The sequence below is a fragment of the Paroedura picta genome, chromosome 10 (assembly GCF_049243985.1).
Source record: "Paroedura picta isolate Pp20150507F chromosome 10, Ppicta_v3.0, whole genome shotgun sequence".
Taxonomy (NCBI): Eukaryota; Metazoa; Chordata; class Lepidosauria; order Squamata; family Gekkonidae; genus Paroedura; species Paroedura picta.
Genome location: NC_135378.1, coordinates 53,268,470 through 53,285,588, shown reverse-complemented (window position 1 = coordinate 53,285,588; position 17,119 = coordinate 53,268,470). Strand labels below are relative to the sequence as shown.

Sequence of the window (17,119 nt, the reverse complement as noted above, 5' to 3'; positions counted from 1 at the left end):
GAACCTCTTCCTCCTTGCATCCTTCTTGTTTTTATACAGGGAAGATCATGTGCCCTATGATCTGCAGTGCAATCTCACCCTGCATATTTACTTTTCTTTATGTGATCAACCCCCCCCCATCCTTTTGTGCTCCCCTCCCCCGAAACATCAAATGTCAAGGGGGAATATTTTTGTATCTTATCAAATGTTAGCACAAATGGTTCTCATAGCAGGCTAGAAAAATTCCAGGTGCTTCAGTGTCTCAGACAATGAACCCCTGACTTTTTATTGTTGTTTCTGTGCTGATCTGATCCTCAGGTTTCATCATCTGTTTGGTTTCTGGGAATATGATGAAAGTTCTCTCTGGTAAACTATTCCTGGCAAAGTAGTCATTCCCCACTGTAGTTCCTCAGCCATACAACAGCCAAGTCCATAAACAATCCTGTGCCAAAACGCTGAGAATTAAAGAAAAGCATCAATATGCAAAAGATCAATATCTTCAATATTATCTTGATTTATTTTTCAGCAAAGGGTTACCAGAACAAGTTCCCAGGAACAATTCTCGTTTTCATAATCTGAATTTTCCTCAGTGGTTTCCCCTCAACAGAGGTTAATATGCTCATCTTCCCCTAAAAATGCAGTCAAGTTTCTTAAAGTATCACATAAGCGAGATCTCTCATAGTAATGGGGTCTGGTATAATCTATTGTTGGAGGACCTGATGTTTCTACCTGGGCTTTTGCCATATTGAAAGCAGGTCCCCCTTGGGAAAAAATTCATGAAAAGTGTTACAAGTGGCTTTGTGGGTGTTTCTACTGTCATCAATTTTGAGAATTAATTGATTTTTGAAGTAGACTTCAGAGCCCATTAGACCTCTTTGCGTGTCTCTGCTACTGATGAAAATACATTTGAAAGGGGTTGTTATTCATATGATGCTTGTGTGAAGATGCCAATAAATTTGAAAAAAGAACAAAAAGAAAAACAGACAAGAATAATCATTTAACATTGACTAGATTGTCCAGCCTTTTTTCATGCCTTTGCGTGTTTATTGTGCCTATACTAAACGATTTATTTTTTATTTCTTTTAAGAGGCATATGCCATCTCTTGCACTTGCGTATTTATATCTCTTTACACCTCTGAGGTATGAAATGTGGCTAAATAGTGGCTGTTTTAAGTGGGAACTTAATATGACAGAGGGGCATTCTTTGTACTGAATAAATGTGCTCAGGAAAAATGTCTGCTGGATGCTTACAAATATGCTTCTTGATTTTTTTTTAAGGTAACTGCTGTACCTTTATTTACTGCAGAGTTGTGGGCTACTTGTTTTTTTTTTAAATCTGGTTGACTTCTTCCTTGAAACAGAGTGTATTTACCAAGAGATTCAAGTATGGATAAGTTGGTTATTTAAATTAGCGATCCCCAACCTCTGGGCCGCGGACCACATGTGGTCCTTCGACTAATTGGAGGTGGGCCCCGAAGGACGCCTTCTCTTCCCCCCCCCCCCCGGCCCTTTACAACACACTTCATTGTTGCGGTGTGTCTGTATCTTATTGTGAAGGGATGTTTAAACATTACCATAGCGATCAGAGAGCTCTAGGGCAGTGGTTGAGAGTAGAGGAGTAAACCACCCCCCCCCACCTCAGTAAAAGGCGTTGAGTGGTTCCCGGTGATTTAAATTATTATAGCCAGTATGGTGTACTGAAAGCCACCTTGGTGTAATGGTTAAGAGCAGTGGACTCTTAATCTGGAGAACCTGGTTTGATTCTCCACTCCTCCATGTGGCTGACTTTGGGCTAGTCACAGTTCTCTTAGGGCTGTTCTTGTGGAGTAGTTCTGTCAGGACCTCTCTCGGCCTCTGCCTCACAGAATGTCTGTTGTGAGGAGAGGTAAGGGAAAGGTGTTTATAAGCTACTTAGGGACTTCTTCTGGTAAAAAAAAGAAAGAAAAAAAAGTGGGGTATAAAAAAAGCACTTCCACTTCTTCTGATGAGATGGCTGCTTAGCCCCAATAGCTTGATGGAAAACAGACAAGCTTCCATTAGAGATGCTTCCTACTGCAAAACCTCACCATGGATCTTCTGTCTTCCACATGGAAATACACTAGATTTCTCTACCACATTCTTGCAGTTTGTGATGATCAAGATTAAGTTTTATATTGCCAGTCTGATATGAATGTTTCGGCAACTTGCTGCTTCTCTGAATTTCCAACAGTAGATTTTCGGAGTTGTGATGAGTAACTAGTGACAAATGATTTTCTCTCCTGTCTGCTCACCTGTGAAGGAAGCTCCACCTTCCTTGTGCTGTGAACTGTAAAGGGAAATGACTTTGCAATTGATAAAGAAATAAAATTCCCTGCCCTTCCTAAAGGGGGAATTCAACAATTGGGAGAGTGGCAGGGGACCATGTGTTGGTTTGTAAAAGGATATGGCTTGTAAAGATGTTTCCTTTGATGCTTATGATGAATATGGATGTATTTCCGTTTCAGAAGGTCCTGATGAAATTATGCAATTACAGCTGACCAGGCAGATCTAAATATAGACAGAAAAGTCTGCTATCCTGCCTTTGTGTATGTTAACGTACACACCCAGTGGGTAAAACTGCCTTCAGAAAACAGGTGTTTGTACCAATCACTGCAGGGAGTGGCACAGGATCTCTAGGGAAAGCAAAACAGTGGAATCCTGTGGCTTTCTGTTCTTCAGTGGCTACATTTATGTTTTTCTGCCAGTGTAGTAAATGTGGAATATTCTTGCTTTAAAACAGAGATAAAACCTTCCTGGAAATCTTAGAGCGTGTGATGTGGGTGGATTTCTCTACTTTTGGGCCGGGGGGGGGGTGTAAGTGGAGATGCTTTTAAACATAAGCTTACTTTATTGTTTTAAGAGTATAAAATGTATCGTTCATAAATTGTTAGTATGTCAGATTGTACCATTTGACGTATTCATAAAATTAAAGTATGAGTGCCTGAATTTTTGTTAAGCAGCATTGTTAGTAGTCAATGAAGAGAGCTGCAGATTGCTGTGTAGAATGTTACCAAAGTACATATATCCTGGGATTTGCCTTAGAAACAGAAAAAAACAAATTGTAAATAGAAACCGTAAGTGTGGTAAACAATGGAAGGTTTGGTTAGGCTTTAAAGTATCTCTGTATAGTCACAGTATTAAGGCCTGTCAGTTGATTTGGATAATAAGCTAGACAAAACAGAAAACCTGACACGCTCAGGAATTATCACAATAAAATACAATGGGCTCTAGCGTCCACCCCCCTCCTCCTGGCAGCCCCACCGAAACATCGCCAGACCACACCAAGGCTGGTCGGGGTGGGGGCTAGCTCAGATGGGAACTCCCCACTCCCCCCCCCCACTGAGGCCTTGCCAGGTCACAATGAGGCTGGTCAGAATGGGGTTGAGTTCGGGTGGGTGCTTCCCACCTCCCCTGTCCATCCACCTGGGCAGCCCCACTGAGGCCTCACCAGGCCGCAGCGAGGCTGGTCGGGGCAGGGGTAAGCTCAGGCAGGCACTCCCCACCTCACCCTCTCACGTGCGCAGCCCCACCAAATCTTGGCGAGGCTGCAATGGGGCTGCTCAGGCTGGGCCCCCCTTACCTGACTGCTGCCTCTTCATGCTACTGGAAAGCAAAGGGGGCAACAGTCAGGGATGGCATGTCCTCTGCCCGATTGGTTCTGGGGTGGGGGTGAGTGCCCTCTCTTGAGGACCAATCATGGAGGTGGAAGCATTTAGGGGCGGGCCATCCCCAGCTTGATTGGTGCTCTGGGGTGACTGACTCCCGAGGGGCCCAATCAGGTAGGCAATAAGTCCCAACTCCTTCCACCATTCCCCTCTGGCTTTTTTATGGTACAGATGTTTATACTACTTAGTACATTGAATAAAACCTTTGCTAGATTGCTATAGATTACCTATAATTACAGCAATTTTTATATGTGATAGTGTCCTAAATCCCATTCAGAGCCTTGATTAAAGTGATTTGTGAAGCACATTAATAGGGTAAACTCTTAGATTGAGCATCAAGCCTGTCCACCAGGGAACTCCTTTGATTCAGGACCTTAGAAAAGTTCTATACGGTTTGGGACTAGCATGTCTGAAGGTCTGCCTACCCCCTTATGAACCCATCCAACCACTTTGGTCATCTTCACAGGCCCTGTTTCAGGTGTCCCTGCCTTGTGAGATTAGTGAGGTGGCAACCTGGGTGATCAGTTGGAACTACAAACAACCTGAGGTGGCAACCTGGGTGAGGGCTTTCTTGATAGCAAAGCTCTGGAACTCTCTCCCCAGGGAGATTCCTCTGTCCCCTTCGGTTGCCATCTTCTGCCTGGGGTAAAAGCTTTTTTGTTCCATTTGGTATACCCTCAATGATCTCCCTTTTCTGACCAATGTTGTAATTGCTGTGTTTATAGTTTGTACATATTTTAGCTTTGGTTTTAGTTGTTTAGTTGGGGAGGGCAATCTTAATGGTTTTGAAATTTGATTTTTATCATGTATATATTCTAATTTGTTAGCTGCCTTGGGGCCGCCTTGGTGACCCTTATGAGGGAAGAAAGGCAGGACATAAATTTAGTTTTTTAATAAAGAGATCCACCATAACTAATACTGCCTATAATGGCCAAATTTGGGCTGTGCTAAGAGTTGGATTGATGATTCCATGATGTAATAACTCCTTTTTAAAATTCCAAGTATTCTTGTTTTTAGAATAATTGTGTCCTAGTGCAGCTGGTAAGAAAAGAACAAAAGTTGTGATACTTATTGAAATGTATCTAAATAACTTGATAGGTCTCTTCTCCCATCAGCCAAGTCAATTCTGTGGCAGTTGATCTCTCCCTTGAATTACCTGTAACCTTTGATGCCAATTTGGGATTCTTCCTGACTTGTTAGAAATACGGAAGCATAATATTTTCCTCAGAAGGGTACACTTATTTAGAAAAATGGGTGTAGTGTGTCATCTGCAGACTAGTGTTAATTGTTGTTTGTACTTCCAACTGATAAGGATACTTTTATGTACAGAGTAATACAGGAAATGATGTATAGCAGAAACAAAAAGTAGCAGAAAGGCAATTGGAATGTACTGTCAGAAACTCGGTAGTAAGATACCACTTTGAAGATTTTTTTAAATGAGAATCTCCACCCACTTCTCTAATTTAATACTGTTGGTTGGAGAGCATAATGTGCCATGTTTTTCTTCATCTTGGAACAATGTCATTTTCTAATTACTTTCCAAAATAAGAATCGTATGATTTCTGAGATGTTTCTGAGTCAGTTGATATAGAAATCAAAGGGTTTTATTAGTTTTATTTATTTTCAAGTATTTTTGCCTTCCATTTGTGCACCTTGGATGAACATGAGGATTAAGCACCAAAACATCAAGATTATTCCCCAAACCTGGTCAGTGCTGTTTAAAGACTACCAAGGCCCTGTTGCTAAAACTGCTTTCACAGTAGTTTTCTGAGAGTTAGTACTGCAACATTGGGCTTCGTTAACAAGGGCCTCTAAGCACTTTCTGCTCAGTCTTCATCTTGGCTAAACTTTGGGTGGGAGACTGATTCTCTAATGCAGCCTTTTTCAACCAGGGTTTTGAGAAACCCAGGGGTTGAGAAGAATTTGGTTGGGAGGCATAGCAGTATACATGCCCACCTGGGGCCCCTCCTCTTCCCACCCCCTTCAGGCCCATCATTGGTCTTTTTGAGAGATGAGGGTTTGACATGACCATATATAGTCATATCACCCAATAAATGTTTAACAACTTTGAAAAAATATCAAAAATAATTAACCCTTCCAGGGCCCTCAAGAAACCCTGACGTACTCATTTTTTTCTAGACCTTTCTACAGATTTGTCTCACACGGAGGAATCTGATTGTGCTTTAAAAGGATGAGCTCCAGTAATTTTATCATTCAGGTGTAATGACATACAAATTACAGGAAGTCCCTTGGGATCAGGCACTCCCCGTTCTCTACCTGCAGCTTAGAGTTTGGAGGCTTCTTAATACACAACAAGCAGTTCTTCTATGGTTCCCAGGCTGCAAGCCACAGTTCCCATGCAGGGTCTCCTTTGCAGGCTGGACTCAAACCACATTGTTTGTGGTCTGGGAACAATGACCACTAGGACTTGCTGTGGACAGTCAAGTCTTTGAGTCCTAAATTGCGAGGAGGGGGTAGAGGAAGCACGTGTGTCCAAGAACCTTGAAGTCCTTGGTTGAATGCAAGTGATGCCTTAAGTTAAATGTGCTGCTTTCAAGTGTTTTAATTACTAAAATACTGCCCAGTGAATATGTAGACTTGTTTTGGGGCGTCCTGATTTATTAATGTCATGGCAGTTTAAAATTCCTTTAGAGATAGTAATTGTGGACTACTTGGAAGATGTTCAAGAACTGTTCTTGAAGCTTTTTAATGGAATTATCATAATGTAACAGGCTTGTCTTGACAGTCAGTGGGAATTCTGATCCTAAGCAGGAATGATTATTGCATGGCGTTGTCTTATACAGGGCTATAGCCATCATACCAGAGTTATATTGTCCACTCTGTCTGGCAGTAGCTCTCCAGGGGCAAGTCTTTTACTTCATCAATTACACCACTCACTGAGACCCAGCATGATTGTAGTGGATAAGAGTAGCGGATTCTAGTCTTGAGAACCAGGTTTGATCCCCCACTACTCCACATTAAATCTGCTGGATGATTTTGGGCCAGTCATAGTTCTCTCAGCACTATCTTAGCCCCACCTACCCCACGAGATGCTTGTTTTAGGGAAAGAAAGGGAAGGCGGTTGTAACCTGCTTTGGGACTCCTTAAGGTTACAGAAAAGCATGGTATAAAAACCAATTATTCTACTTCTTTCTTTTCTTTACTGAAGGTGCTGGTGATTGAACCTGGGACCTTCTGCGTGTAAAACGGATTCTCTGCTCCACCTGAAAGGATTTTGTCAAAGGTGATGTTCTGCGTAGTTCTGACCCGTTCCTTCCACTTGCACATTTCAAACTCTAATGGTAACAATCTGATTGTAGAACATTAGGAACTGGAATATTGAATAGTTCGTTAATTGTATACAGGCATTTCATGAAGTTCAGTTTCTTAATTGCTGTAAAGATGGATGGAAAAATAAAACTTGCAAGCTTTAATGCCTTCTTTAGTAAATAGGTGATGAGAAGCAGGCTTCATCTTAACAGGAAGTGTTCTGACTCATGAATGAACCAAAAAGTGGCTCTTCCAGACAGACACCTTAAGGCATCTTCCCGGAATTTTACAATAAACAAAGATGACCTGACAGATGTTGAATTATCTGAGCCCTGTAGATAGACTTACCCGTATTTTAAACTGTATTTATTCAAAGATATCAACATGTCTTTGCTTCTCTGCACTTTTATATTTCTGTAGATGCCTGACTTGGATCCAGAAACCAGAGGACCAGAGCTCACAGCTGTCAAGCTGGCATGTTAGTTTCAACTTCTCAAGGCTTTGGGATAAGGAAGCTTAAAGGAATAGTATAAACTTGAGCAGGACTGTTGTTGCAACTACGGGTAGGATTTACCCTTTAGAACTTGTGTGGAAGTCCCTTTTCTGACAAGCCACCATGAATGTGACAAGCCTGTTTTCCTTCACTAGCCCAGCTGTTAAAAGGCTGCTGGGGTGGAAACAGGGGGATGAAGAGGAGAAATGGGCAGAGAAAGCTGTTGATGCCCTGGTTAAAAAACTGAAGAAGAAAAAAGGAGCAATGGAAGAGCTGGAGAAAGCATTAAGCTGTCCGGGTCAGCCCAGCAACTGTGTTACAATTCCTCGTTCATTAGATGGCAGACTTCAAGTTTCTCATCGGAAGGGGCTACCCCATGTAATTTATTGCCGTGTGTGGCGCTGGCCAGACCTGCAGAGCCACCATGAACTTAAACCACTGGAATGCTGTGAGTTTCCCTTTGGTTCAAAGCAGAAGGAAGTTTGCATCAATCCCTATCATTACAAGCGGGTGGAGAGTCCTGGTAGGTACCTTCGTTATATTTTTTCCCTTTCATTTTTTTCTGCCCATGCATATGTTTTCCAATAGCTGAGCTACAATAATTTTTTAAGATGATGGAGCTGCTGAAGTTGGATCTATTATTCAGTGGGATGCTAAATTGGTTGTTTTTAAGTAGGGTTTTTGTTTCCCTTTTCCTGGTTCTGTTACTGAACTGTCTTAAGACCAAAGTTCGCTCCTCTTATGCCTGCTCAAATAGACAGATAAACTTCAAGTACTTGGAAGGCAAACTGTGGTACTTCATAGTCTATGTTCGCACATGTGTTCAAGACTGCATGTTGGATATATGTTGCATGTGTGTTGAATGCTACATATTACCCTTTTAATAATTAATTTGATTAGTAATGAGCACGTCCCCATTGGAAAAGAAATGAAAATAAATATGCAGTAGGTCTATGTTCCTTATTGTGCATTGTGCATTCTGCTGAGACATGAAGTGAATGTGAATCTTAGATGGCATCATTAACTACATAGCATGCATCCATACTGGTTGTCAGTATGTCTCATGTTAAAGCTTGTGAGCCGGTTTTTCAGCAGAGCATTTACATGTCTGTACTCACCTATCCCATTTTGGGAAAGCCAGTTCCAAAACAAGACGGTTGATCTGAAGTTTTGCGTGGGGCAAGGACTAGATCAATCTTACATCCACACAGTCCTAGATTTCTGTACACAATGGGTTGTTTTTAACTTACAGTAAAGGAGATGGGTAGGGAATGAATTCCATAGATGTGCTCTATTGGAAGATATGGGATGAAAAAGAAAATGGTACACTTGAAAAAGGGTTAAAGAGTTATACATGAATGCTACTGTTTGTTTAGTGGGTTGCTTAGTAGTCTGGAAGAACAGTTGATCAATTCTGCCCTAAAACTGAGGAGGAAGATTGCCAAGAGCTCTGCTTAATGCTCTAGAAAATAATGCTTTAGGCCAGGGGTAGTCAACCTTTGGTCCTCCAGATGTCCATGGACTACAATTCCCATGAGCCACTGCCAGCGTTTGCTGGCAGGGGCTCATGGGAATTGTAGTCCATGGACATCTGGAGGAGAACAGGTTGACTACCCCTGCTTTGGGCCATTTCTGCCTGAACTGTTCCCAGTTCTGTTGCAATCTTAAAGTGGGGTTTTACGGCCTCCCCACAGCATCATGGTGCTAGGGGTTCCTCAGCTTATCTTTGATCTTTCTTAAACTTGTTTTGCTCCAAAATTTGGAAGAGATCACAGTCAAACCTGGGTGGCTGCTGTGTGCATGGGAAAATTCACATTTTTTCTGGTCTACACAGCAGCCATTTTCTCCCACTTTTGACTATGGTGCTCTTTCTATATATGTTTTTAAAATTGCACTAGAGTAGCACTATACTGTTGATAATAAATGGGACAGATTCTCCGAGTTCTCCTCGTTCATTAAAAAAAAAAAACAGTAAATATTTTGTCCTTTCCCTTGTGGAGATATAAGGGGGAAAGGCTCTCTTTGCAACAAGGCCAGGACTTACCTTTGTTAAAAAGGAGAAATTAAAGCTGAATATTCCAAGAGCCTGTACCTCCTATTATTACAATAGTGTATCAGTATTTCAGTAGTGATCTTTTTATAATTTCAAAAGCCCTAATGGTCCAGAGGAGAGAGGATAGCTACTGCTGGGGTACCGGGCAAGGAAACGTTTGGGGAACCTGCTGTGTGGAAGCCCTATTCCCACCATGCTTAACATGTAGCCATACCAGCTGCAGGGAGACCCTGTTTGGAAACCACCTTATTAGGGTCGGAAGATCTTTTAATCAAAAGTGGGATGTAAAACGAGAGTAGTGGAGGAAGGGCAGAAGTAACTTACGTAATCAGCAGTTCAAAACTTCCTGAATCCAGGCTCTGTTAACCTACTTCCGGGTTGTCTGCTGCACGGTGGTGGTGGTTGGAGGAGGAAGACGTGCTGGGAGAAACCTTTTCATCATCTGGCAAACACTCTGACACAATTGTCGGAAAGAAGTGCCTTCTGCTGGCATGCCTGTAATGGCTCTGGATAATCGGCAACAGTTAGCTATTTGTCATTGTACTGTGTACACAATAGCATTGCAGTTTAAAAACTGTCAAATGTAGAGTGCTGACTTTTAAACATGCCTTTTGAATCTGATGTGTGACTGTTCTGCTTATCTGGTTCTAGTAAAATGGATGAATGGTTTCCCCAAGCATGATGGTGCAGTCATTCCTTGCCTCGTTCTGGAATAGACTTCTGGCTGTCTCCTTTATTATGCTTTATAGAAAAGATTTTCCAGTTATCACTTGGCCAGCTTTCACCCTGTAAAACACAGGACTAATTTTTACAAATGCGTACTAAATGTTCACTTAAAATTTTATTGCATGTGATTCAGGTTGCAGCCACGTCATTCCAGGCTTCCTTGGTGTCTGTAATTCTTTTCTTTTTTAATAATCAAAGTTAATTGAAAAGGTACTGCAAGCATTGTCCCTTCCTTTGGGTTCTTAGGGCACCAAGAAAACTTTTTTGATCCTTGGAACCAAATTGGTAAAAACTAAACAAGTAATGTTAAACGAGGTGAAATGCTTATTGTTAATTGGGTTCAACAGCTCCTCCCCAGGAGGAGGCTAAAGTGATTTGCATCAACACTCAATACAGTAATAAACTGTATAAAATATAAAGTCCCAGTGAGATAGATCCTCATGATACAGCTGATTTTTTAGCTTCCAACGAATCATTTCTTTAGGAGTGTGTCAAGTGTGCCTTTCATAGGCCGAAGGGAAAGACATCCTCCTGACTTCCAGGGCACCTCAGTCATAGTGCTGCGACCCACGTAACCAATGTGGAGATCTTACTTGTTGCTGTTCTCACCACCTGGGGAGGTATTGGTGCAGTGTAAATTTCAGGCATGTTAAAATCTTCTAGGCAGTGAAGCAAGATGAAGTAGAGATTTCTACATTCCATATAGGCCAATGATTCTCTCACCTCTGTGTTGGCAGATGTTTCTTTCACAAAGGACTTGACAATTTTTAAGCTGCAGAGTCTGCAGTTGAATGAGACTGTCCTAAACCAGTTGTTATTTTCAGATTTTCATCATGTTTCATGCTTCTGTTCTGCTTTTAACAACTTTATTGGTGCTAATAATTTTATATACATACACAAGCAAACGTAAGTGCTCTTAAATAAAATCTAAAGTATAACCACTAGGCAAGGCTACTAGCGCCCTGTCTGTCCTCTGAGCATATAGCTATGGTGATCCATGAGATGGTCACCTCCAGACTAGATTTTTGTAACTTGCTCTGTGCTGGCCTACCCTTGTCCCTGACCCAGAAATTGCAATTGGTACAAAATGCGGCTGCTAGAGTCCTCACAAGAACACCTTGGAGGGCTCATATCCAGCCTGTGCTGGGGCAGCTGCATTGGCTGCCAGTTGCCGCCCGGATCCAGTTCAAGGTGTTGGTTTTGACCTTCAAGGCCCTTCACAGTCTGGGACCCACATATCTGAGGGACCGCCTGTCGCCCTATGCCTTGTGCTCTGTGGGTACCAGTGTGTTGGTTGTTCCCGGCCCCAGAGAAGCTTGCCTGTCCTGGGCCAGGGCCTTTTTGGTCCTGGCCCCTACCTGGCAGAATGAGCTCCCAGAAGAGCTGCGGGCCCTGCAGAAATCAACAGCTTTCCATAGGGCCTGTAAGACGGAACTCTTCCGCTGGGTTTATGGTTGAGGCCAGTGCAGGAAGATCTAACGGGCTCCCCCCTCAGCATGTGTCTTCGTTGACAATAGCCCTTTGATACCCCAGGAGCAGGTGTACAGGTATGGGAAGGCTGAGAGTTTTACCACCTTAAGTAATTATTTTTGAATGTTTTAGTGGTATTTATTGGAATGTTATTGTTACAGGGTTTTATTAATTGTTACCCACCACGAGCTGGTTACCGGGAGTGGCAGGATATAAATTTAAATATAGAAGAAGAAGAGTTGGTTCTTACGTGCTGTTTTTTTTCTATCAGAAGGTGTCTCAAAGCGGCTTACAATTCCTTTCCTCTCCCCACAACAGACACCCTGTGAGGTGGGTGAGTCTGAGAGAGCCCTGCTATTACTGCTCGGTCAGAACAGCTTTATCAGTGCTCTGGTGAGCCCAAGGTCACCCAGCTGGTTGCATGTGGAGAAGCATGGAATCAAACCCGGCTCGCCAGATTAGAAGTCCGCACTCCTAACCACTTACGCCGTCAGTTCTGTCATTCTATTAATTGGCTGATCATGTTTTCAAACATGTAGCAAGCACAACTCATTTCTGGCTTCCTTGGATACATTGGGATGGATAACTTGATAACAGTGAGATCTTAAGCAGAATTGCACCCTTCTTAAAGCCACTTATGTCTCTCACGTAATACGGCACACTGTTACGTTTTTGCACCTACACCCCCTGAACAAGGGGAAGATGGGCACTGATGCCATTTTTAAGGACTAGTTTCTGGGAACTGTGTTTTTGTGGTACTGAGAGGGTGACGCAAGTGAGTCCAGTTTAAAGACCTGACTGCATGTTTTTGATGGGAGGAAGCAGTGTTTTCTGTAGTAGTTTATCCGTGAACTGTCAAGCAGAAGACAAAAAGGCACTCTCCAGATTTGCTGATTCTTCTGTTTAAAAAATACTACTTTGGAATGGCACAGGTAGTTTTAAATTAAACTAGAGTGCTGCTTGGTGAACAATAATCACAAATTCCCCAGCATGGCAAGACATTTCCTGTTCTCTAGCGATCCCCCCTCCAAGTCCACTATCTGCACAAGTTCTGTTGCTTGCACACAAACAGTGCTACATTGCTTCAGGTTTAATAATAATAAGCTACATTTCTTCAGGTTCTTATACGCCGCTTTTCTCTACCCGAAGGAGGTTCAAAGTGGCTTATAGTCGCCTTCCTTGTCCTTTCCCCACAACAGACACCCTGTGAGGTGGGTGAGGCTGAGAGAGCCCTGGTATCACTGCTCGGTCAGAACAGCTTTATCAGTGCTGTTGTTAGCCCAAGGTCTCCCAGCTGGCTGCATGTGGAGGAGCACAGAATCAAACCTGGCATGCCAGATTAGAAGTCCGCACTCCTAACCACTACTCCAAACTGACTCTAATTCAAGGTACAATGAGGGATGTGAAGAGATTTCCATTTTCCTGATGTTTTAAAAAACTGGTCCTCTAGTAGCATATTCAGTAGATGCCTGGTGTACTTTGTGCCTGGTGTCTTGATAACCAGCTGTACCGTGCTACACCTGGGTAATTTCCTGATGTTCCTGGGGCATGCAGGGCAATGGGTGCTGCAAAGCCTTTTTAGAATGCGGACTACATTCTACTTAATTGGCTACAACTTTGCAAGGCGGAAGTAAAATGTACATCTGAAGGGACAATGAGTGCAAAGACACCAGGAAGATGAGCATGTGTGACATTATTTCTGAGGGACGTAGCTTTTGAGAGCCAGCATAGTGTAGTGGTTAAGAGTGGTGGCTTCTAATCCGGTGAAACGGGTTTGATTCCCCTGCTCCTCAACATGCAGCCACCTGGGTGACCTTGGACTAGTCACATTCCTGTTAGAGCTGTTCTCACAAAGCAGTTGCTCTCACCCCCACCTACCTCAGTTATGGGGAGAGGAAGAGAAAATGGTTGTAAGCTGCTTTGTGACTCCTTCAAGTAGCGAAAAACGGGGCATAAAAACCATCTCTTCTTCATCTTAAATACAGATATTATTTTTCCTAACTTTTCCACTTTCCTGCTACACTTCAGGTCAGTCCTATCAAGATTAGATCCTTGGTTACACTATAATGTAGCTTTCACATCTGATAAAGAAGTTAATATTATTACACATACACTCCCCAGGTGCAGCTGCTAAAATCCTAGTAAGAATTGGAAGTTGATGAAGAAAACGTTGAGTGTCTTTACAACAAAAGCTATCCAATCTTCTTGTACACAGCTGATGTGCACTCCCATCATCAGCTTCTGCACCTGGAAGAGTTGTGTTGCATGTCCCCTGGCCTGAGTTTGACCAGAGGGCAAAGCTGTACTTAAAGCCCAGAGGGAGCAGAACAGGCCAGCTGTGAACTAGTCTCCTATTTTGCCAGCATTATTTTTGGAAGGGAATGCTGGACGGTAATAGACCTGATGGGAGATAAACAGGATGATTCAATGAAGGGAAAGGGCAGAAAAAGGATGCCTATGGGAAGTGGAAGTGCTTTGTCAACCAATGGCAGGCCAGAGAAGATGTCAACTTTAAAACTGGCAGCCTTGAAATATTTCGTGAGAATTCTCAAACATAAGAATTAATAACATGGGCTGATGTGGATTGCTTTACAAATGATTGTCTTAATCAAGTTTCTCTTTCTGAAATTCAGCTATTTTCTGGACAGGCATTCAGGCTTTTAAACAAAACATACCAGCTTGCAGCTAAAGCTTTTCATACAGCCCACAAGCATAATATCTGCCATCTATTTATCCAGCAGAAGCCCAGGGCTAGGAGCATCCCCAAACTATAAACTTGTAACCCAGCCCAGAATAGAAGATAACTCATTTCAAGTGTCATTCCTTTCCCCTATCGGTAGCCACCTCCTTTTTTTAATCAGGATTGTTTCAGTTTGTTAGCCCTCAGCCATTCCAAGCCACATCCAGGCACCTGTTCAGTTAATACATCCTCCTTGGTATCTGCTGGAAACACAAAATAGATCTGAGTATCATCCTGATTTGTGGCAGCTCAGCCCAGATCTCTGCATGATCTCTTACAGCAGCTTTATATAGATGCTGAAAAGCATGCGGGACAAGACAGAACCTCGTAGGCCAGAGACTGAGAGGTAGAGCAGCAGTCCCCTAGTACCACGCTCTGAAACCAAAGAAGAGTGTTTCTCAGTACCCAACCCCAAAAGTGTCCCAAAAGATTGGTGGAATTGAAAGCCATCAAGAGGTTCATGAAAATTAACAGCGTCATCTCCCATGCATGTCATCCATGAAAGCAATTGCGGTAAACAGATGAGTGAAAAGCAAACAATCCTAGAATGGCCATAGACCAGTCCTGATGAAATAAACAGTGTGAATATACTTTCACGGTGGGACAACTACTTCATGTAGTGAACGAACTAGTAGTAGGTTACTGAGACCAGGCATAGTGCTTAGCCATCTGCATAATGAATTTTAATGAAGTCAGCATTCTTAAGATTGCCAGAGGAACTCCTGTTCAGGCAGTGGCCAAAAGACCTGTTTTAGCTTCTGCTGTGTCATGTGCTCTCCCCCATCCCTGGCTGTGCATTGAGCATATTTTGTCACTTATGTTTAACATCAGAAGCTAATTTTTTCCCCTTATGGTTCTTTCTTATATGGCTTTTTTATGCAATAGAGTCATATTTAAGAAATTATGGATAGTTTTTAACACTCTGGGATCAAATTCAGACCACCTTTTTAAAAATCTGGGTTTAAAACGTTCTCTTGTCCCCAGAATAATATTTTTGCTCTTCATCTCGTGATTGTACCACCTATTGCTTCAAAGTATTTGTTGAAGGACAAAAGTATCTGCTGCTGTACACTGCATTCTGCTGGAAACTGACTGAAGCATCGTGATCATGTGTACTGTAAACCAGGGGAAGTCAACCTGTGGTCCTCCAGATGTCCATGGACTACAATTCCCACAAGCCCCTGCCAGAGTTTTCTGGCAGGGGCTCATGGGAATTGTAGTCCATGGACGTCTGGAGGACCACAGGTTGTGACTACCCCTGCTGTAAACGATGCAGCATGGCCATGTTGTAAGAGAAGGATCAAAATGGACCATATTTGTGAAACTAATGTTGGGCTCAGGAGACTAGAAAGAAGCAAGGAGAGAAAGATCATGGATTTCTAAATTTGACAGCTGTGCCCTCATTCTACTCTGGCGTTAGTGTCTCCTCAGTGTATACCCATAAATGGATGGTTGCATGCCCATTCATTGGAATGTTTTCCTTTGGTTTCTTGCCTTTCTGTAAGAAGTACCTCTGATGCCATTGCTCGGTCTTAACACCTGCAAGGAGCCTGGGGCTGCTTAGATATGGGATACGAAATGTGATCCAGTTGTTGCTAAAACTTTATGGCAATTTGAAACTTCCTTTGAAGAGTGGGTGAGAACTGAAACGACTTTGCAAATCTTGTTACAGCCCTAGTTCTGGGATGCGCATTGGAATGTAGCAGGATAATGCTAGCTGAAGTGTGAGTTCTGCTCCTTGGTTGTGCCAGCTGCCTCAGCTGTAGTGGAGAACCACAATCAAGCACAGCTTGAGCTGTCTCCTTGAACTGTTTGTCTGGAATGTTTGGCTTCATAGCTACCCAGAAACATCATTGGATTTCAAGTCATAATCGTAAGAAAGCAAATGGCCTTAACTAGTTGATTCTTCTGCTGCTGAAGCATGTTATAAGCAGCCTAAGATAGTGTGGGCTTCTTTCCAATTTGCCTGGGCCTGTTACTGGCAGCAGTAGGCATTTTCCGGGGAGGAAAACCTGGTTCAAATTTAAATATATGTTAATAATTAGCTCATGATGCTATCAAAAGATGACAAATATACAAGCCTGAACGGTGCAAACACTGGAGTTTGTCCGTACTTCATGTCCCACATTTAGCCCATTTAACACAAATGACGTAAAGCATAGCAACACTGGCCGTTATAGATAAACAACCGTATATAACTTATAGCCATTCATGATTTTCTTCCTGTTCCCAAAAAGAACATTTATGAATTGAGCCAGTACTATGGGCAGGGAATCCAGTGGATCCAATAATATTTTTTTTAGGTCTGAATGCTGACAAGGCAATGCCGCTTCTGAGTTATTTAGTTGTATTAAGTATAGGCTGAAGTGTAGGGCTGAAGGATATTCTAAAATAGCTCTTCTTTACTAATCATTTTTATTCCCAGTCTAGCCAACTTCAGTCTTTAGGAACTTGTTTTGTTTTTTCTTTTTCTTTTTTTTCTCTGTCAAGTCACAGCTGACTTTAGGTGGTGACCCTGTGGGGTTTTCAAGTCAAGAGACATTCGGAGGGAGCTTGCTGTCGCCTGACTTGGCATATGGACCCTGAATTTCCTTGGCGGTCTCTCACCCAAATGCTAACCAGGGCTAGCCTGGCCTATCCAGGTTGGAACTTGTCCTAATGGATAGGGATGGACACAAACTGGAAATTTCTGTTTCCATTCGGCC

General features: G+C 42.6%; 1 protein-coding gene across 5 annotated transcripts in view; it reads left to right on the top strand.

Annotated features, from left to right (window-relative positions):
• SMAD1 (SMAD family member 1) overlaps nt 1-17,119 on the top strand; it is a 42,423-nt gene that overhangs the window by 8,771 nt on the left and 16,533 nt on the right. For 4 of the 5 annotated variants that reach the window (XM_077300184.1, XM_077300187.1, XM_077300186.1 and 1 more), the window contains exons 2-3: nt 6,832-6,906; nt 7,353-7,948. In XM_077300184.1, the coding sequence (XP_077156299.1) occupies nt 7,549-7,948 (400 nt within the window). In that variant the 5' untranslated portion in view covers nt 6,832-6,906; nt 7,353-7,548. The remainder of the gene's footprint in view (nt 1-6,831; nt 6,907-7,352; nt 7,949-17,119) is intronic. The other variant, XM_077300188.1, reaches the window with a different exon arrangement.